Source organism: Typopeltis vanoorti, chromosome 1 (genome assembly GCF_054136105.1).
Source record: "Typopeltis vanoorti isolate ZY-2024b chromosome 1, IOZ_Tvanoo_1.0, whole genome shotgun sequence".
In the NCBI taxonomy this organism is placed as follows: domain Eukaryota; kingdom Metazoa; phylum Arthropoda; class Arachnida; order Uropygi; family Thelyphonidae; genus Typopeltis; species Typopeltis vanoorti.
The window spans coordinates 187,651,523-187,673,558 of NC_143549.1; the positions used below are offsets into that span (position 1 = coordinate 187,651,523).

The window sequence follows — 22,036 nt, forward strand, 5'->3', positions numbered from 1 at the left end:
CACTAATCTAATATCCAACCTCAGCTGCTCTAGTTTGACTGTCAACATATGAGGTACTCTATCAAAAGCCTTTGCGAAATCCAATTATTTATTACTGTGTATCCTTCTCCTCTGTCCAAGGAAGCAGTCACTTTATTGTAATAAGTTAGTAGATTACTAAAACATGACCTCCCTTTAGCAAATCCATGCTGTCCATCAAAGATTATACCATTGTTGTCAACCCAACTCTAGATCCTAGTTCTCACAAACTTCTCCAACAACTTAACCACAACACCTGACACACAGATAGGCCTATAGTTTGATGATTGAGTTCACCTCCTTTATGAAGTGGCACAATCTTGCCCTCCTTCCACTCTTTAGGAACTTGACCAAGTGCAAGACTAGTATTAAAAAAATATGTCAAGGCAGGTGTCAACTCCCTGGCACATTCCTTCAGAATACGCGGTGATATAGTATCAAGTCCCACAGCCTTATTAACATCTAGTTTACTCAACTCCCCAAACACCTCTTGCTCACTTACAGTCAGTCTCTCCTCCCCATCATCAACTGCTCTCAATCTCTTCATGAAGTCACATTCACAAGATTGAAAGATCTTTATGAACTGCTCATTAAGTATCTCCACCACACATTCTGTAACAGCTGTCTTTATACCATTTCCTCCAATCAATGTCATCCTTCCATAATCATTCTTTCTTTTGCTGGCTACATATCAAAAGAACTCCCTAGGATTCTTTTTGGCTTCATTAGCCAACTGCTGTTCATACCTCTCTTTAGCTACCCTCACCAACCAAGTCACCCTCCTTGCCTGGTCTTTGTAGACCTCATGAAATTGGTTACTTCCACTTCTCTTATGCTGCCTCCACAATGCCCTTTTTCTCTGTATCGCATGCTTAATCTCTTTATTCATCTATCTCACAGCTACCTTATTTAACCTGCTCACCCTTGGAATACATTTAGACATTGCATCTACTAAATAGTTTTTGAAAATCCCCCAAGTTGCATTGATCTCTTTTCCAGCTAACTCCTTATTCCATGCTACACCTGCAAGCTGTCTCCTGAGTTCTTCCTAATCACCCCCCCCCCCCCTTGTAGTTCCACATATACCCTTTTTTTTACAGGGGTCCCATAAATGATATATATTCAGACATACCTTAGGAAGATCTTTGTGTTCTCGTCTTGTTAACTTTAAAATTTTGGGGCGAAAATTTTGATGAGAGATCGTTTTCAAATATAAAATCATAAACCAAATTCATAAAAGAATAATAAATTACAAGAGGAATCATACTTATAAAAGAATTTTTTTTTACAAAACAAATTTAAAATCAAACTGTAGCATAAATTAGATTAAAAATGTATCGATTTTTTTTTTTTTTTTACCAGAATATTTTTATTCTTTACTTTATTTCCTTCTGGAAATAAAGTAAAGAATAAAAATATATGGATTTTTTTTATTTTTTATTTTTAAAAGAGGAATCCATACTGTGGTGACATAAGGAGACTTCCATGAAAAATGAAAACAAAGTAAAAATGTGCCTTATGGTGTATGAGCCATTTTGACTTAGGAGACCAATGCAGTCATATAAGTAAACTTAGCACAGACTTCACCTTTTTATTTCTCCTCAAGCACTCTTTACCTCTGAAGATGACTTCTAAGTCAAAAACATCTACACCGTAGGGCACATTTTTATTTTCTTTGTTCATTTTTCATGAAGTTCTCATTATGTCATCACAGTATGGATTCCTGTTTTTTTTTTTTTTTTTTTTTTTAAATTTCCATATATTTTTATTCTTTTACTTTATTCCTTTCTGTTTAAAAAAAGCGTATTTTTAAACCCTAGTATGTAGTACAATTCCGGATGACTCGTTGCAAAGGTGGGGAAAGTTCAGATCGCTATTCTTAGGTATTTTCCATAATGTAAAAACACATTTCCTAGGAAATGTATGCTGTTATTACATTATGGAGGGAGGTCACTACCCAGACCGGTTTCAGCCTTTTTTGAGGCTTCATCAGTGAGTAGCTAGACCTAATTAACCAAAGTGTATAGCGAAAAGAACTTATGTACTCTGCGAACTTATGTTCGCCGATACTTTATAGTTTACTATATTCAGCAAGAAACTCTGATTCCAATCTTTGAGTTTCTTATTCGGTTTTAAAACTATGTGGGATTTAATATCCCCTTAATTTAAGTAATGTTTTCATTGCCAAAATGAAGCTTATTAGCTCTTTATACTTAAGTGTATTTTTAATCTTATTTATGCTACAGTTTGGTTTAAATTCCTCTTGTAAAAAAATTATTGTTTGAGTTTGATTCCTCTTATAATTTATTATTCTTTTATGAATTTGGTCTATGATTTTATATTTACCTAAGATATCTCATCAAAATTTTTGTTCCCAAAATTTTAAAGTTTACAAGATAAGAACATGAAAATCTTTCCCAAGGTATGTCTAAATATATATCATCTATGTTTTAATTTTTATTCATATAAATCATAGGAAAAGCCATTGTTCCTACACCAGTGGTGTCCCTTAAAAATATAAGCATTTGCTATATTATATTTATTGTATTTTAAAGAAGCAATATAAAAAATTTCAGAAAGATAGCTTTTATATTCAGTATTTAGAGTCATAGGTATTTTTTTTTTTTTTTGTGCTTGATATATTTTGTATATAAGTACTCTGAATGCTAAACCCACTATGGGCTCCACCTTCCCTTGCATATCCTCTTTCACTATAAAGCAACAATACTCATTCTGCACTGTTAATTTAGGTTGCAGTTTTATTGACATAAAAACAGACAGCAAAGTTGCATGCTGTTGATCATGTTACCAGTCTGAGTCATATTTGAAAATGTTCAGTGTGTCATTGATGATCTGCTTACTCAGCAGTCATTTTCAGTGCTTTTCTGCAAAATAGCTTGCCTCTATCACTCTACCTTCTTGAAAAAATGGTATAATAATAAATTAAAAAATGCATGCTAATATTCTTATAACTGTAATCTGATAGTATTTTGTAATATAGACAGAAAGGATAGGGATTATACTCAGCAAATTATTATACTTTAGGTTTATATAAAGATTATTATTGCACAAAGATCAGATTATTCATGCTGAACATTGTGCGCCGTGTATAGTACAGTGTTCAGCATCACTGTGCAATTCTGGACCTGACATTACTGGGTATGAAGGTTGCTCGAAACGTTTACACATTTGGTCTAGCGAATTTCCAATTTTTTCATCCCATCTAAAAAGTAGGATTTGTCAAATTGTGCAAAATAGTCATTGACTGCCTTGATGACATCCTCGTTCGAATAAAAATTTTTTCCCACCGAGCCAAATTTTTAAGTTTGGGAACAAGAAGAAGTCACACAGGGCCAAGTCCAGCGAATATGGTGGATGTGGAACATATTCGAACCTCAATTCATGCAATTTTGCCATTACGACTGCCAATGTGTGGGGACAATGCATTTCTCGATGAAAGAGCACTTTTTTGTGTGACAATCTTGGCCATTTTTTCTTCAGTTCTTCTTTTAAACGGTCCAACAGTGACGCATAATAGACTCCTGACTGTCCACTTCTTCAAATAAAAGTATTTTATTACTGCATGAAACTCATTGTTCTCCATTTTTATGAAAAATTCGAACACAGTCATTTTAAATGTTTGCCAAATAAGAACTACATGTCACACGTGGCTAAAATTTTGCCATGGGTCATGAAAAAGATGATACGTGCTGACGCTGGTATGAATGAACGAATTGTGTCGCCATCTGTTGGAAATTTACCAGACTTTTCAAACAATCCTTGCATGTGCTTCTCTCTTGGTCATATTGTTCACGTTACTAATCTTGTTACACACATATACAAGGGCTGGGGTGGTCTGGAAAGTTCTGATAAACACCTAGAACAAAATGATATTAAAGCAACTTATATAACCACAAAAAAGAACATACTAGTAGCAGAGTTATGAAGATAACTTATGTTCTTTCTTATGGCTTTACCAGTGCTTTAATATCATTTTTGTTCTAGGTGTATATCAGAACTTTCCAGATCCCCCCCCCCCCACTGTATGTATATGTATGTATGTATGTATATATATATATGTTAAAGATACCAAGCTATTTTAAACCTGGTTTTACTCCATTTCCCAAGTAAGCAAACAGACAAACAAGTCAAGTTTGTGCCTGCACGTATTGGAAGTCTAGCTGACCCTCAAAGTAGTGCAAGTCAAGGCAACTCATGGTAAAAGTAGAATAAGCTCTGATCACTATTCTTAATATTTACCCTTAATGCTCAGCCCATCTCCTTGAGGAGATGTATGATGCTATGTATTAAAGGCAAGAGGCCACTACCCAGACCAGTTTCGACCTTTATTGAGGTCTCATCAGTGGGAGCCAGGCTAGAAATACCAAGATTTTAGTAATGCAGAGCTTATAAGTATTTTACCAGAACAAGTTACCATAAGGTGTTTTAACCTTATTATTTTTAGCCTGGCTCCCACTGATGAGACCTCAATAAAGGTCGAAACCCGGTCTGCGTAGTCGCCCCTTGCCTTTAATACATAGCATCATACATCTCCTCAAGGAGATGGGCTGTGCATTAAGGGTAAATATTAAGAGTAGTGATCAGAGCTTATTCTACTTTTACAATGAGTTGCCTTGACTTGCACTACTTTGAGGGTCAGCTAGACTTCCAATACATGCAGGCGCAAACTTGACTTGTTTGTCTGTTTGCTTACAGAGATATGAATATCATTGCAGTGTTGATATTGCTATTATCCATAAAGATTACCCATCCTAGGACTTCAGGTTCTAATTTCCACATTCTTGGAAGTTGCCTGTGCACACAAACATCTTTCAAGGATGAATTAAGACAAATAAAGGACTGCAAAGAAGAATATAATTAAATGTTAGTTTAATAGTTCTCAATATGTATCCACTGGTGAAGTTACTGTGACAGAGATAAAATATTAGCAATATTAAACTAGCCTTTAATTTTATTTCTCTTTGTACATAATTTCCATTAAATCTGAAACATTGATTATTCTAGTTCTTCCACATGGCCAGTATTCATTTTGCAAATACCACATGGAAGTTATGCAAACTGAAATAGGAGGGATGAAAAATAGGCTGATGGCTAAGATTGAATGTCTGATAGGTTTTAAAAAATGCATGGAGCCTAAAGTGGGTTATTGCTCTATCCTGGAGCCACCACTGCTGTTTGCCTTTATATATAAATAATATTGGAGATTATCTGGAAAATGAAATCCAATTGTTTTTTTTAATGATATTTGGTTTGGTTTGATGATAATGCTTTTCATACAGATTGCTGCAGGACAGTTTGAATCATTACACAGACACACACGCACTCTCTCTCTTTCTTTCCTTTTTGTATGTTAGTGACTTTCTCCACTTTATTTCAAATCCAATCCACAGCTTTCTGTTTGATGTGTATGTACAATTCTACTTCTACATTGCTAATATTGGAATAGGCCTAAGTTCGATTCTCATCGAGACGGGAGGAATCTTTATCTGGACGATTTCGGTTGAAGGTGAGTTAGCCGATCTCATACGGAGGTAGCAGGGTTTTTTCTCCCGGAAACTTGGATTTTTCATCCCGCATACAGACAAATCGGCCCTTCAGAACACATGCGATTTAAGACACAGAATACCAGTTATGGTGGTGGTAGGCGGTAGATGGCATTGATTCGTAGTAGAGGTTCGGTGTAGTGGTTGAGACAGTTGGAGGTATCCTCCCGCGATGAGTCTTCAGACTCCTTGGAGGTGTCAGGAATAATAATAATAACATCCATACCATTCTTCAGTGGGATTTTGATAACCTGGTTAACTTCTGTGCTTTCAAAGTTCAGTTTATTTCTCCCAAAAAAGGATCCGGTCTTGCTTTTGACAGTAACATCTTGGCAAGATGAGATTTCTCTTCCTGAGATGATGTTTTCTTGTAATAAACATATATCCAAGTATCATATTCTCTACTTCCAACAAATTAGGTTTCTCTTTTGCTTTTGCTCCAGACATTTATCTCTGAACAACTTTTATTCTATACTGATCACACATCTAACCGAATAATGTTCTCTCATTTAGGAATAGTGTCCCTAAGATTTCTCAAAAAAAAAAAAATCCTCAACTCAGTTCAGAATAAAGCAGTTTGATAAATAATCTTTACTCTCTTTCAGATTTCAGTAATTCTTCCCACAGTCTTTTAGATCTGTTGAAACATGCAGTAATAAGTCTGATGTCATACCTTTACAGCTCAACAAACTTGCACAATAAATGTTTCTTTTCTTTGTTCAGATTTCCTCCACTTTTGTCCTGTGGTACATTTTCCACCTCTCTGGTTATATGTATTCTAAACAGCACTATCTACAGTTTTTCATTCCAATTAACAATATCAGTTTTTGCTCATCAATAATAATAGTGTTCAATAAATTGAACAACCTGTTGCACATGGGATTTAAAAAAAAAGCATTTTGGACTGAGGACATTACAGACTGAATCTCATATCATTTGGAATTAACTGTTGCATATACTTGAATAGTTTGAACTCCTTGTACATAGGAGTTGAAACAGACTGTTGATTCAGGGATCTTGCCAAGGTGGTAAAGTCATATTTTGAATAACTGCACTTAAAAAACAACACCAGCTTGCAGGGAAAGAAAAGTCATCCTTCCTCTCTTTATAAGTGCTCAGTCAAACCACCTCTGGTTTGCTGTGCTCCAGTATGGTTGGTTACCTGGCCTTCCTGTGGAATAAGGAGAACAGTGGTGAACGTTTGGAGATAGCAATCAAGATAATGGGCATGTGAAATTCAGTTGTTTGTCTGTTATGGAGATATAGCAAGGAAATTCAGGTTTTAAAGTTTGGTAGCCAGATTGAAAGGAAGAGATAAGGTTGTAGTTAGTAAAGAGATTTTATGGCGTAAGAGAGATTTTTTTTCAGTAACGAGACAGGTGGGGAGAAAACAAGGAGTCATCTCTGGAAGCTAAGAGTATGATCAGCAAGGATGCAATCTCTCAAATTTTTTATGATATGATGCATTGAATGAAATGAGAATGAGTTATTGACTATAGTGATAAGTGCATCATACAGTATGATACGCGTTTTAATGATGAGCCTCCTATGGTGTCCATGGAGGTGCCCGGCCAATAATAATATACCAGGAATAAAGTGATTTAGTACTCAATTTTTTTTAAACAACTCCAATAACTTTCCAAAGCTCAAAAAGCTGTTATCCATTCAACCACTGAATTTACCTGCATGTTTGCTAAGCAGTAGTTGAATTACATCACATCCTGTCATCAAGTTACCTGTCCATCCAACTAACCTTATTATTAGTTCTGACTAACAATGAGGCCCTGAACCATGAAATTAGATGACATGCAACCCTATATGTCAGAGCTGGATTTGAAATTAGAACATGAAGTTATATGCCCATTCAGCTAACCTTATTAGTTCTGACTAATAATGAGGCCCTGAAACCATGAAATTGGATGACATACAACCTTGTATGTCAGAGCTTGATTTGAACATAGGATTTAAGTTAAATTTGACTTATTTTTTTTAAGTCTTTTTTGACATCTCCTTCAGATGTAGCCCTTAACTACTGAATAGCATGCCTCCTTATAAAATCTAGCCCTGGTGGGTATGTGCGCATGTGAAAAATGAAATCGAATATAAATCTGCATTTTTAACTGAGCTCAGTGCAAATTTTGTGTGTACTGGAAACGAAATTTAAAAAAAAAAGAATGAGCATTTTATTACTTTTCTTGCCTTTGCCACAGGCTTATCTTGGTATAAACCACTATTTAAAAAAAAAGAGAGAGAATTATGCTAGACAAGAAATTTATATTGTTTTAATTCTCTACCCATGTGTAAGCAAACAGTTTGTAGGTGAAGGATATGAATAGGCTTCTGATTCTGGTAATAGTCCACATTTGCATTCTGTTATACAAAATAATTTCTTGACATTCAGCACTCCATAGGCAAACCAGCTAACTGTTATCTGATCTTCTGTGTCATGACAATAAATTATATTTTGTTAAGGTTCCTGTGTAGCCTTGTGGAAATGATATTTACCTCCATAGCTTTAGAGTGTGAAGAAAGACTAGTACAGTCATACCCTGACTTACACAAATCCGGAGTTACGCGGTTTCTTATATGTACGTATTCCCGTCCCGCTTCACGCCTCGCCACTAGTCGTATCTTTCAGATGCCGGCCGCATTTGCCAGTGTCGCACATGCTGTGAACAAGCACTGATGTGTTTCGCATGGTCTCTGTTCATACACGATTTTTATAGTCTACAAACCTTTCGATTGTTTAATGTTATGTTCTTGATAAAAATTTTATCACATAAAAAATAATGTCATCCAAAAGAAGCAAGTCCGATTCTTCTACAGCTAGCAAGAAAAGAAAAACATGGACTTTGGAAAAAAAACTCAACATTATTAAGGATTTTGAAGGCAGAATGAAAATTTGTGAGCTAGCAAAGAAGTTTGATCTACAGGAATCCACAGTAAGAACAATCATAAAAGAAAGGTTTACAGATTTTGGAGGACATAGATTCTAGCGAGGAATGAATTGTAGCCACATGGCAAGGAATAAAAAAATCATTAGCTTGCTATGAAGAAATTTTGCGTGACAAGAAAAAGACATTATGCCGTCAGACGAATCTATTAGATTTTATGAAATTATTGACATTGAAATAACTTTCTTTTTTTTCTGTATGAAAAACTACAATTATGATTATATCTCTTAAAAAAAAAGGTGTTTTTGTAAACCTTTGGTCCGAATTGCATGTTTGTATATATAAATTACATGCAAAATTATACCCCGAGTTACGCGAATTCGACTTACGCTCTTTTTGTTGTTCCCATGTACCGCTTAACTTCGGGGTTTTACTGTATATATGTTGATTCTAGTTACCAACTAAAGGTCATTTTTCAGGAAGTTCTTGAGTTAATCAACCTTTTGCATCAGGGAATAGGTATTTTCCCTCTGAAAATTTGGATTTTTAACCTCACAACTGAATAAAATTTAGAACTGACTATTTCAGACAATAATATATACCTGTTAGGGTTTATAATGAAATTATATGTCTCTTGCACTTTCTCCCTTGATGTCTATGAAATCATTAATTGCTTTGAGCTCGACTATCAATGACAACTGAGGGTGGAGACCAGCTGCCCATTGAGCTTCCAAAAAATTAGAACTAAAAGAGAGCTCTGCTATTGTCAGGAATAAAAGGTGTTAGAGGATATTTTGTTTCATGTAATTGTGCCTCTGACCCAGCCCATCAGAGGATCAGATAATGAGTTAGCTGATAGTTGATTCCCAGAAAGATGTTAGATAGGATTTGAAGGGGATAAATTAACTGGAAAGGATACAGAGGCGGATAACAAAGATGGTTTTAGGACTGTACAATGTCAGTTACGAGGATATGTGGACTGCAGAGTTTGGTGGATAGAAGAATAGATGATATGTTGAAGAGGCAGTTACAGGGTAGACATTGGGGAGTTCTTTCGCTTAGTCGAACAGCAGGAAAGAGCGATGACAAGGGGCCATCCCTGGAAGTTACGAAAGGAGGCTGTGAGCAAGAGGGTGAGGAGTGATTTCTTTGTATGGAGGGTGGTTGAACTGTAGAATGCATTGCCTGAGAGAGTGGTTAGAGCAGGAACGATCAATGGGTTCAAGGAGTGGTATGATAAACTTTGTTTCCTAAAAACGACCTCCCACGATGAGTCTTTTGACTTCATGGAGGCCTGGATAATAATAATAATCAAAACATTACAGTAATATAAGCTTCCACCACCAACAGGGTGCATATTCAAATTTCACTGTGGGCATTGATGTTTAGAATGTCTTTAGGTGGTAGATGGATTTCATCACATATGTCACCCTCACTCTTATCGAAATCTTAAAGCAGCTTGAATAAGTTCAATGTTTGGCATCTAAAATAGAGTTTGCAGATTATGGGTGGAATAAAGTTTTTTTTTTTCCTGTAAAAAAAATGGCTATTTTGGCTCACATGCAGTCAGGCAGAAATTACATATAAATAAAAGTTGGTGCATACCTCCTTGTCTACTGTTAATTAGAGAATAAATTGAAAATTTCAATTATATGCTTCCATAAGAGCCTCACATTTGCTCTACATTCCTACATGTTTAACAAAAAAGTCCTCACTAGGATTATTTTAAGTAAAATAGTACATGTTAAGGCAACTCGTATGAAAAGTTAGTTATACTATTAGTTAGTTATTCTAGAAAGAGATTTCCAGAAACTTAATTTCCTACAAATGTTTTGTATATGCAATGATGCAAATATTTTGCTTAAAAATTCAATTTTTTAATCTCGTTACACTAAATGTTAGTTTCACATGTAGGATGTGAATTTCTCTTCTTCCTATCAATGAATTTTAGGCAAAGTGGCCTGTTCTGGTCTCATGCCATTGCTTTCTTGGTTTTCCAATTCTTTTTCCATTTATTTTATATCCGTATAGTATTTTTGGCGGTCTGCTATTTATCATCCAGTTTAGATGTTCGAACCATTTTAGTTTATATATTTACTTATATAGTGGTTAATTAGTTTTATATTCAGGGAGTGTAAAATTTTTCTGTTTGTTTTATAGTCCCACTTGATATATCCAGCTGTTTTGAACTTTATGTGTAAGATGAAAAATTAAATATTACTAGGAAAGCAGTAGAAAGAATCCTCTGTTATGTTTGTTTTTATTCCATTTTCATTCCATGTAACAATCCATCTTTTAGGTATATTCACTCTAATATGATATGACATTCATCACGATATTCTTTTTTTAAATAATTTACTATATATTAAGTTTATTATTAGTTTCACAGTACAAAGAAATACAGAAAGTCACATAACTTGAAATTCATTCAACTTCATTCATTCATCCATCCATTGCAAATGTTAATGCAGCATGAGTGCAAACGTAAGCATATGCTATGATTTTCTTTTGCAGTGTGCTCACTTTGTGTAATTTCCTAATAAACTAATTGATACTTATTCCTACTTAATGGAAAGCAGCTGGTATACCATCTATACTAGCTGCTTTCCCATTTAACTTTTAGTGCTTTTTGTATTTCACTATTTTTTTTTTTAATTTCTTTGTGGTCTATTTTTAATATTTTTTTTCTTCCTGGTATTTGAATTTCTTTTTCAGGTTTTACTTTATTCATTATCTCTTTGAAGTATTCTGTCCATCTTTTCGTTTTCTTTTTATTAGTAGAGATTACTAGTAGAGGTGATACTATGTTTTGGTATCACCTCTATTAGCTGCAATTTCTGTCTCATTTACTAGCTTTTCAATAAACTTTATCTTTTCTTGCATTTTTCTTAATCTACACTGCACTTTTAATTGGTGCAGTGTAGGGACTTGTAGCGTAAGTCCCTACACTGCTAAACCTGGTTTGAAAGAAAGTTCAAAGAAGCCTGTGAGATTCTGAAACATCTTCCAAATCCAAACAAAAAGGATGGATTAATAATTCCAAGAATCTGGAGGACCCATCTGCAAACTATATAGTTTCCCCAACACAAAACCATTAGAGGATTTTAGAGATGTGTTTAATGTTGTTCTGGTATAAAACTTTTTTATTTATTTAGATGCTATTTTTATCTATATATTAGTATACTGATATGTATAAAAATTTATTATATTTTATAAATTTATATTTTTGTATATATTTTATCTATTAATTTTTAAAAATTATAATTTTTTTCCATCAGAGGTCAGGCTAGGGTAAATGATTTTGAAGTATTTATTTTTATCTTTTGTATAGTGTAATGTAGTTTGTGTTCTGTACATATGTATGCTTTCCTGATTATACAGAGGTCAAAATATCGAGGGTTATTTGCTTATTTATGAGTAATTACTCAATGTGTTTGTGTCTCCATAAATTCTTCACTATGAATGCTGACCACAGTGTAACCTTAAAAGAAACATATTAATCTGTTGTTTCTTAGATCTACAATATTGATCTGCATTTTAAGTCTTCTAACTCACCACCAACTGCATCATTCTGCCTAAATCTTGATCTATCTCTTAGTCTTTTATTTTCCATTTTGGCATTAAACATGTGTTTTTACTAACCTTTTCCTCTTCTTTTCTGTTTAAGTGACTGTACAACCCTAGACTATCTTTGCTCTCATATTCTTTAATGCTAATAATCTCAGATTTCTTTTTAATATCTTGATTTTTAATATTATTCTATCTCTAATCCTGTCTACTGCCTCTAATTTTTTTTCAGAAATCTATTTTTGCTCACCTATTTTATTTCTTTCTGATTCCACATAAATTTATTCACCTGATACTTAATCATGTGAGCCAAGAACTCCTAACCGAAGCCGGTAGATGGTTTAATTGTAAGCCTTTAGGTCTCCTGTATCAGTCTGGTTTCTTCATCTTTGTTACTGAAGTGTGACTGCATGCACATGTCTAATACAATTGTATTTTTCCTTGATGATGCTGATTTGACTTCGGAGGATAATAAGTAAATAAGTTTATTTATTAACAAATATGTTGTTAATTTCCTTAAAAAATATACAATGCTGGAGAATCAATGTATAATCCTAAACACTAGGATTACAATCATCCGCATAGAAATGGGTATTTAGGAGTATAAGATCATATTAGAGCTGAGTTTAATGTCCTTTTCCACATTTTTCCTTTTCATAGATTAGGAATAATGATGTGGATAGTATTTGTTGTCCTCCTTACACAAGATTTTATAGCAAACCATCATTAAAAAAAATATATCTGAACCCTGTTAATTCCCTTCAGGAATTAACACGGTCCAGAGACAAGTGATTAAGAAAATATCAGGACGCTGGAATATTGCTATGGAGAGAGAGAGAGAGATTGAAGGAATGTGGAATGCAGAGTTTGGCAGATAGGAGGAAAAGAGTTGATATGATAGAGACATTTAAGTTAGTGAGGGTATTGAGAAAGTTAGAACCAGAGTCCATCCCTGGAAGTTATGTAATAATGTGAAAAAAGAGCATGAGGAGTAGATTTTATACATGAAGATTTGTGAGTGAATGGAACACATTACTGGAATATGTTGTTAATTTAGGGAGTGTTAAGGATTTTAGGATTCAGGATGATGAATATGTTGTCAGTTGAATGACCCTCTGATGAATCTGCTGACTTCACAGATGGTGTAATAATAATAATAAAATATGTAGAAAGGTTGAAGTATTGGCAAGTATTTTAATTATGTAATGGTATTAACTCATAACATCACAAGAACACAATTATATGATGATATATTCATCTTATGATATTTCGCTGGATTTGAAGCCACTCTCCTTGACACACAATAAACACTTGTCACGATCACAAGGTACTGACAATCATATTACTGTGAGAACATTTCAAAATTGTAATGGTCAGAAGCTGACATTCTATCATGGTGCCCTCTGTGTCTGGATTTAAAGTAGTGTACGGCTGTTAGACTAAAGGTGGTTTAAATGTAACCATTGCTCAAATTTTTTGATAATACAATGCAAGCCTACATGTTGAAGTCTGGAGAATGATTTGTTTTTCTGATGCAGACTCCAAAAACAGTTTCTCAGATGACTTGTATAGTAGTGGTATTCTTTACCAAGTTTTACTTTCGATAACGATGGAAAGTAAAGCTTGATAAACCATGTATTTTTTATGTTCTTCAAGGTGAATGCTAACAGATCTTCCTGCCATACCATATTAGGATACCTTGTGGTCATGAGACACTGCTGATGTTAATTCCCTTAGGGAAGATTTGAATAGACTTTGGACAAAGCAGTGGGGTTGTAGTTTTAACATTAATAAGTGCAAGGTGTTGCCTGTATGTCTTAGGTTGCTTATACAATCAACTGCGCTTGGCCGTGGGTGAAGTCCAACAGGTTTCCATGGTATGCACATTGAGCACATTCTGCTGTGATATGACTAATTGTCTGGCAGGTGATTCACAGTCGCACCTGGGTGGTGCAATCATGCCCATTTGTAAAGGTGGTCTGCACATCTGCCATGATTGGTGTGAATTCTGTTAAGGGTAGATCAAGTTTTCTGTGGTAGGTCAAAACCCGAAGGCATCTGGGTTAGGTCCAGTGGTGAACTATAAGGGACTTGCGCTAGCCCTTTGTTAAATTTTTCTCAAATTTGCGAGCCCTTGTTCTTCTTGTTTAATAATCTTGTAGAACTAGAAAATACCACCATGGAATGTATTCATGCTACTATAATGCTACTTTAAATTCATATGGATTTTCTGATAACTATATAAAAAATCATTTCATTGCATTTTGTTCTGATGGAGCTGGTGTAATGTTAGGAAACAAATCAAACTTCTACAAAAATTTCCCAATGTTGTGATTTGGCATTGCGCTCATTGTTTACACTTAGCATTAGACGATTTGATAAAAAACATTAAAGAAATAAATCATTTTGAAATATTTATGGATAAATTATATGCTTTTTTATCATCAATCACCAAAAAATCAACGAGAATTAAATACAATTGCAAAACACCTAAGACCTTGGTATTGAAATTTTAAAGATCGGGTTGTTTGGACCACAATGGGCAGCTTGCAGTTTATGAACGACTTGCTTTGTGGAGAAATTACCCAGCTTTATGCAAGTATTTTGCATCGAACGATAAATATAAGGGCTTTTTAAACCGATTTCTCAATTTGGAATTTTTAAAAGATCTAGCATTAATGATTGATATCCTACAGGAATTATTATATCTGCAAAAGTTGCAATATAAGTATTATAAGGGCTAAGTTAGGCTCTTTTTTTTTTTTTTTTTTGCTCGACGATGCGAGCCCTTTGTTAAAATTTCCATATCTCACCACTGGTTAGGTCCACTAGTTCATGGAAGTCCCCTGTTAAAGTGTTATGGGACTCTTTCCACTTCTTTATGTTAATATTTGTCTCTGCAGGATTTTCGCTGTTAGTATTGGTTTCCATGATTTTGCTATATTCACGTAGAAGAATGTTGGATCTACAGAGGTGTGGAGGCATCATCGGTAACCTACTAGGAGCCAGTAGGTTAGAGTTGATTTCACAGTTCCAGATATGAGGCACATAGTGGTATTAAGCTGAGCATCGATCAAGTACACATGGGCACTGTTCAGCCATACAGGTGAGCAGTACTCAGCTGCAGAGTAAACGAGACCAAGAGCAGTGCAGCAAAGCATTGCTGCTGCAAGTTATTCCGTAGAGTTTTTGCAGTATGTTGTTTTTGTGTTTAAAACTTGGATGCTATATTAATGAGATGTGGTTTAAAGGATAAAGTTCTAAAGTGACACCCAGATATTTTGGGAATCTGTTGTAGCATAGTAGTTTGTGATTAAAATAAACCATCAGTTCTTTGTTAGCCTGATTATGGTTCAAGTGGAAGCATGAAACTTCTGTTTTACTAGGGTTTGGACATAATCTCCATTTACAGAAGTATGCATCTAGGATTGCAAGGTCATTTGTTAGTGTGTTTTCCATTGTAGTAAAGTTGGTGTGTCTGGTGGCTAGAGCAATGTCATCAGTGTAAGAAAACTTTTTGGCAGCCGTAGTAGGCAAGTCTGCAAGGATGGGAGCCAGGACTGACCCTTGTGCTAATCCATTATCCAGTGTTCTTTGTTTACTCCTATTCTTGTTAACCACTTGGAACTGGCAATTGCTTAGCATGCTTTCAGTTAGTTTAGATATTGTTCTGCATGGGACCACATGGAGTAACTTGCAGATTGCACCTTGCCTCCAGACTGTATCACAAGCAGCAGTAAGGTCTATAAAAACTACAGCTGTTTTCAGGCATCATCAGTAACCTGCCTTTATGTGTGTGTGTGTGGTGTGACAAAACCTGATCACCTCAACTTTGTTTATGTCTGGATCCAGTCTGTTCCACTTGGACTTGTTCCATTATTTTAGGAGCAATTCTGTTGAGGATGAGCCTTTCTAGGGACCAAATACCAATAATTTTTATTTAAAATAATTTCATTTTAAATAAGAATTTAAAATAGGGATTATTTTTGAAAAATATATAGAGATATAGAATTTTTAAATATATAAAGATAAGGAGTCAGTTGTGCCTCTGTATAAAACACTGGTCAGACTACTCTTGGATGATTGTGCTCAGATTTGGTCACCTAGATTTCATTGTGATGTCAAAAAAATATAAGGATGGAGTTTGTTCTTAGATAAATGTGGACTACTAGATCAATGAGAGTTTAGAATACAAGGAAAGAAGGAAACCTGAAAATTGGAAATGTAATTAGAGATAATCAGATATGGTGTGATCACATAAACATAATGGAAGTGAGAGAAAAATAAATGTTCAAAGCAGTGTATATCTAGAGAAAGACAGATAATGTTGGATTAATGCAGTTAGATTATGATTATCCATAGATCGCTCCACTCCTTCCTTAAGGATGTATCATATAAAATAATAATTAAGGTAATAAAATTTAAAAAAAAAAACTAGTAAAATCTCATTTAATAATTATGTAAAATCTCATTTAATAATTATGCATAAGGAAGGAACATGGTATTCTGGCCAATTAAAAAAAAAAATAATAATCTTACTTATTCTTGTATTAAAATAGGATTTCAATATAAGATTCATTAAAAAGATATTATAATCTAATTCATTTTTTTCCTACATTTTAGTAACTTAGGTTTATTATTTTGAATATTTTTTACCAAAATATACTATTGTATTTACAGATTCTCTTCTATACATTATATTCTATTTATTCTCTTCTATATATTGTTTATACAGATTCTCTATTTTAAGTTATATTGAAATTTTTAGTTTTTCAAATTTATGAATACGCTTTAAAAACTGTTTTTCTCTGTTTAGGTCAGCCTTATTATTTGGACATCTATACCAAAGAAAGCCAGTGGGAACGACCCACAAAACCAGCTGAGCCAGTTTCTCCCACTGGTAGTTGTGGATTAGATCAAGTACGTTGTAGTCATCTGCTAGTGAAACATCAAGAATCCAGACGACCATCATCATGGAGGGAAGAAAATATAACTCGAACAAAAGAAGAAGCCCTGGAAATAATCAAAGGTAAAGGGAAATGTTTAATTTCATAATCATATATATCAGGATGTTCATTATGCTACCCTCAGGCTTGTCATTCTTTAAGAGGATTCTGGTTGTGTGCAGAAGTGCTGAGGTGTTTGAGTTATTTCCTCTTTAATTTCAGATTGCTGTCATCTGTTGTACCATTTCAGGTCTGTCAGTTATTTTATAAAAAAAACATAAATTTGGACATTTTATTATATATGGATTAATTTCTAGAATTAAAAGAAATTTAAACAGATTTAATTATCTTTTAGTATTTTGCTTTTGTATTAAAGGCATTTTCAAAAGATACAGTTATACAAAGCATTGTGCATGTTGGCATTGCATAATCAAAATGGGTGATTGAACTATTCTAGAGTCCTAACTGTGCCATATTCTGACAGGCTATTCTGGACAGTCTTGGCCATTAGGCTAAAAGTTTTGTAAAGTAAAAATATGATCACAGAGCACAGAAATGGTTAGTTAATTGGTTAACTAACCATTTAATTAAAAGGAAGTCTTAAAATTATGGTCTCCCAAATCTTTGAAAACCTGGGATAGCAATGTTTGTTTATGATTCGATGTCTGTGTTACAAGTCAGGCAGATCCTAGAAAGTGTCTTTCAGATTTATATATGCTTTTATACAATAGATTTTCCTTAATTGTACTTTGGGAAGGATGTATTTTGGAAATTTGTTATAGTGATGAGCATTGACTGTAATATGACACTTTTTATATTGTCAGATATACTGATGGTTATTCTGAAACAGAAAATAAATAAAAACATATTATGTTGGTAAGTGAAAATTCATCTATCAAGTTTTTATACTGTCACCAACATAAACAAAAGATAGTTTCTAAGAGCAAAACACATTTGTGAGTGACTGCAAAATTAAGTAAATTGTTTTTAATCTGACCTCTGTTTGTGGTACTGTGAACATTCTGGACAATGCAATGCTTCCTACTCTGACATTTCTACAGAACTGACCATTGTCTCTTTCAGCAAGACAATGCACTGTATCATAAGGCTGCTGCTGTTACTGCATCGTCTTTGGACATGAATGTCATCACACTTGACTGGCTTCCACAGAGCCCTTATTTCAATCCTGTTGAACTGTAGTGTCAGGTGAGGTCAAGGGACATCTGCCCCCCCCCCTCCTCAACAGTCCAGGACCTCATTACATTACAAAAAGAATGGTCCAAAATTCCCATTGATCGCTATTATACTGAAATGGAAAGTATGCCAGTAGGATGACTGCAGTCATCACAGCAAAAGGAGGTCCTACATCTTATTAAGGTGGGGACCTGTTGTATCCATTGACTTCTTTCCCTGCAGTGTATATTTTATGGCATATGGCTTTCAACTTAAATATCTCTTTAAGTGATTGTAATAAATATCATCAGTTTAAAATAGCAAAACTTGATCACAAAACCTTTGCTCTTTTATATTGGTGTCAAAAAGCTGGAGCTAAACTAAAATAATTTCAAGAAATTCAAATGGTTTTCAACTTTATTTTTGATTGTATCTAGAAAAGAAAAGCTAGTTTGTGGATTCAGCAAAAAATCACAGTGAAGACTGATATCTCAAAAAGATTTTGTGATATATTTAGAAGTGTCTTTGGCATATGGAATGGATACTCAAAAAAATATGTTCTTGGGAGTAAGCAGCAGAGGAGGGGGAAAGACTTAAGGAATATAGAGTATAAGAAATGGACTAAGTAAATTAATGTTTCAATAGTACTTGATTATTTTACTAGAATATTGCAAGATGAAGTATAAATGTATCTATCCAATGCATCTTCTTTTCTAAAACAGCAAGAATGCTGTTAGCAGATGTAATTTGTATTATTTGGACACTTCAATGAAGTCAAGCTTTCCATTGTTAATGAATGCCTTTCATTAGGACAGAGTAGGGTTCAAATGCCAATAAAAAATGCATAATCCTTTACAGGTTCACTTACAGGTCAAAACTAAGTAACTTGCAGAGGACATCCATGTAACATGTAAGAAATTTGGAGAATTTACCAGGTATGAATTGGGCATAAGGCTTCTTACCCAATGTCCAGGCATCATGTTCTTACCATAATTAAGTATCCACATCGAAACTGAACAAATAAGAATGGACTGCTAATTTAGTACTTCTCAGACCAAATGGTATTCCATATTGGCTTTAACATAAAACAAAACTGATGGTACATCATACAACATAATGAAATGTTATGCTGGCTATGGTTATCTGGTTAAACTCAGGGCCTCCCTGCTCTTTTCTTTCAGAAACCAAGGTGAAAAGCCGAATAATGGAACAAATTTAATATCAGAAGAATTGAAACTAAGCATCACCAATAAGCAGTATCAATGAAAAAGAATTGGAACTAGTAAAAGAATTATAGAAGTATCATGTCAGCATAATTGGTGTTATTACTGAGATGAAGGCTGAAACAGATGAGATACTGCAAATTAATAGGATGTTATATATTCAGGCAGTACTGATCAGGGAAGAAAAGGAGTACATATAATATTTAACACTAAACCTGAAGGCCTTGAGTTTGCCGGCCTGGTTGGCCGAGTGGTTAGTGTGTCCGCTTTCCAGCCAAGAAGCCATGCGCTCGAATTCTGCCATGGGAATGAATGTTTGTGATTGTCCTACAAACTTTGTGTGGAAAGGGAATCTGTGACCCCTACCACTTATTCTAGCAGAAACATCATTGCCAAAACCATGTGAGATACGGCAGTGACCATGTCACGTCTACAGATGTCAAATGTGAAAATTTGGATTTGGATAAAAATTATAAACTTATAATAATAAAATTATATATTAAAGTGCCTCTGTAGCACAATTGGAAGAACGACTGTACGTTGCACCCTTCAATTGGCTGGAGGAATCTTTATATGGACTTTTTCAATCGAAGGTGAGTTAGCTGATCTCATACGGAGGTAGCAGGGTTTTTTCCTCCTGGAAACTCGGGTTTTTCATCCTGCATACAGACAAATCAGCCTTTCAGAACACACAATTTACAGACAAAAAATACTAGCTATGGTGGTGGTGGGCAGTAGATGGTGCTGATGTAGATGATTGGTAGTAGAGGCTTGGTGTATAGTGGTGGAGAAGGAGAGTTATACAATAGGTGTCCTCCCGTGATGAGTCTTCGGACTCCTTGGAGGTGTCACGAATAATAATAATAATAATAACAACCTTGAATAGCATGCAGTTTTAAATAAAGTCATACATACAAACTTCAAAATGGAGGATTGAACAATGAGAGTTATTTCTTACTGTGATATGTCCCACAGAAGGTTCTACAGTAAAAAAATGTCATTTTTCAGTTATTGAAAGAAGCAGCAGACAAAAAGAAAGATGACTGGAAATTTACACAGCAGAGTAAATATGAATATAAGATATCTAAAGAAGTGTTGTGAGTAAACTTTGTTAAAAGAACAAGATTGATAAATTAAAAATGCCAAGAAATTATATTCTTGTTTAATCCTTTATCCAAATGTAAGCAAACAAAGTTTGCACATGAGCTTTTTTCATGATTAGGCTACTTGTACATAGACTGCTTTAGTATCCCATAATGCAAATGACACATCCTTTTGGGTGTGTATACACACCCAAATAATTTCTTGGCTTTTTAATTTAATTTATGGGAAGGGCCACTACTCAGACTGGTTTCGACCTTTATGAAGTGGGAGTCTTGTCAGCGGGAGTCACTGGCTCCCACTGATGAGACTCCTTTCACATGCAAACTTTGTTCCCTTCAGGATGATATGAACAAATGAATTATGAGCAAATGACAGAAGTGAATATTAAAAATATTAATGTTGCCAGGTGTAAGGTAATGCAGTTTGGATGAAGAACAATATAGGTAGAGTATTCCATTAATGGAAATTTAGAAATTGTCAGTGGAGCTAGAGACGTGAGGGTTATGATGAATTAAAGCTTTGGGATACATTGCTGAGGTGGATAAGTAATCCATCAGATAACTGCACTGTTGAAAAGAACACTAAAATGTAAGGAAAGGGAAGTTATTCTCTCACTTCACAAGGCTTTGATAAGAGACCACATTGGGGCTACTCTGCACAGATATAGTTACCCGAGTTTCGAGGAGATGGGGAAACATTTGAATGATGTAGTGGGTGAGTAACCAAGATGATAACTAGCCTATGGGATTTCATATAGGAAATGATTGAGAAAAATGCAATCTTCAAAGGCTGAGGAATAGGTGGAGGAAGAAGAGTTATGATATAAACATATAGCTGTCAAAGAAATCTTATAATACTATAAGGTACAAGTGCAGTTTTGTTTTGATTGATAAGGTAGTACTCAGGGTTGTACCTCTATGTAGGCCAAGGGAGTGGTTAAAAAGCATATGAGATGTAGGTTCTTCTTGTGATGTGTAGTGAGTGCAGGAATATTGTGAGTGATCAGTAAATGTGTTAAAGGACCTTTCTTTAATGAGGCCTTGAACCCCCTGGAAGAGCATGCATGCAATAATAATATGTTATTTTTGATAGTGATATCTTGCAACTATTCAAAATGTAAGAGTGATACCATTATTAAATATTTACATATTATCAGAGAAAATATGACCATTTGAAAACAAGAACCAAACCTTTGGAGACTCATCGGCAAAAGCTGAGTCTGATGTTGATTGATTCAGCTAAGGAAGCATTTGATAAATTTATTTGCAATTATAGAAAAATTTAAATATTATGCTCAACTCAAGAAGTTAGAGGCAGCTCAGAAAAGAATAATTTTATCGAAAGTTCCTGACAAAAAGGTCAGTAGATTGTCTTGGAGGATATAGTGAAAAATATAAGAATGCTGAGCTATGTATAAAAGTAGTTTAGTAGTAAGAATATTGAGTAAGAGTAGTAGGCAAGTAATAGAGTAAGTAGTAGTAAGAATATAGAAGATAAATATCTTGAAGGCAGCAAAATGTTCTGGAGACAAATGAAAGGCTAAGAAA

At 34.5% G+C, this 22,036-nt stretch overlaps 1 protein-coding gene across 1 annotated transcript in view; it reads left to right on the top strand.

Moving 5' to 3' along the window:
• LOC150110711 (peptidyl-prolyl cis-trans isomerase NIMA-interacting 1-like) overlaps positions 1-22,036 on the top strand; it is an 83,265-nt gene that overhangs the window by 39,659 nt on the left and 21,570 nt on the right. Inside the window, exon 2 of the mRNA XM_090400372.1 lies at positions 16,860-17,072. Coding sequence (XP_090256498.1) covers positions 16,860-17,072 — 213 coding nt within the window. The remainder of the gene's footprint in view (positions 1-16,859; positions 17,073-22,036) is intronic.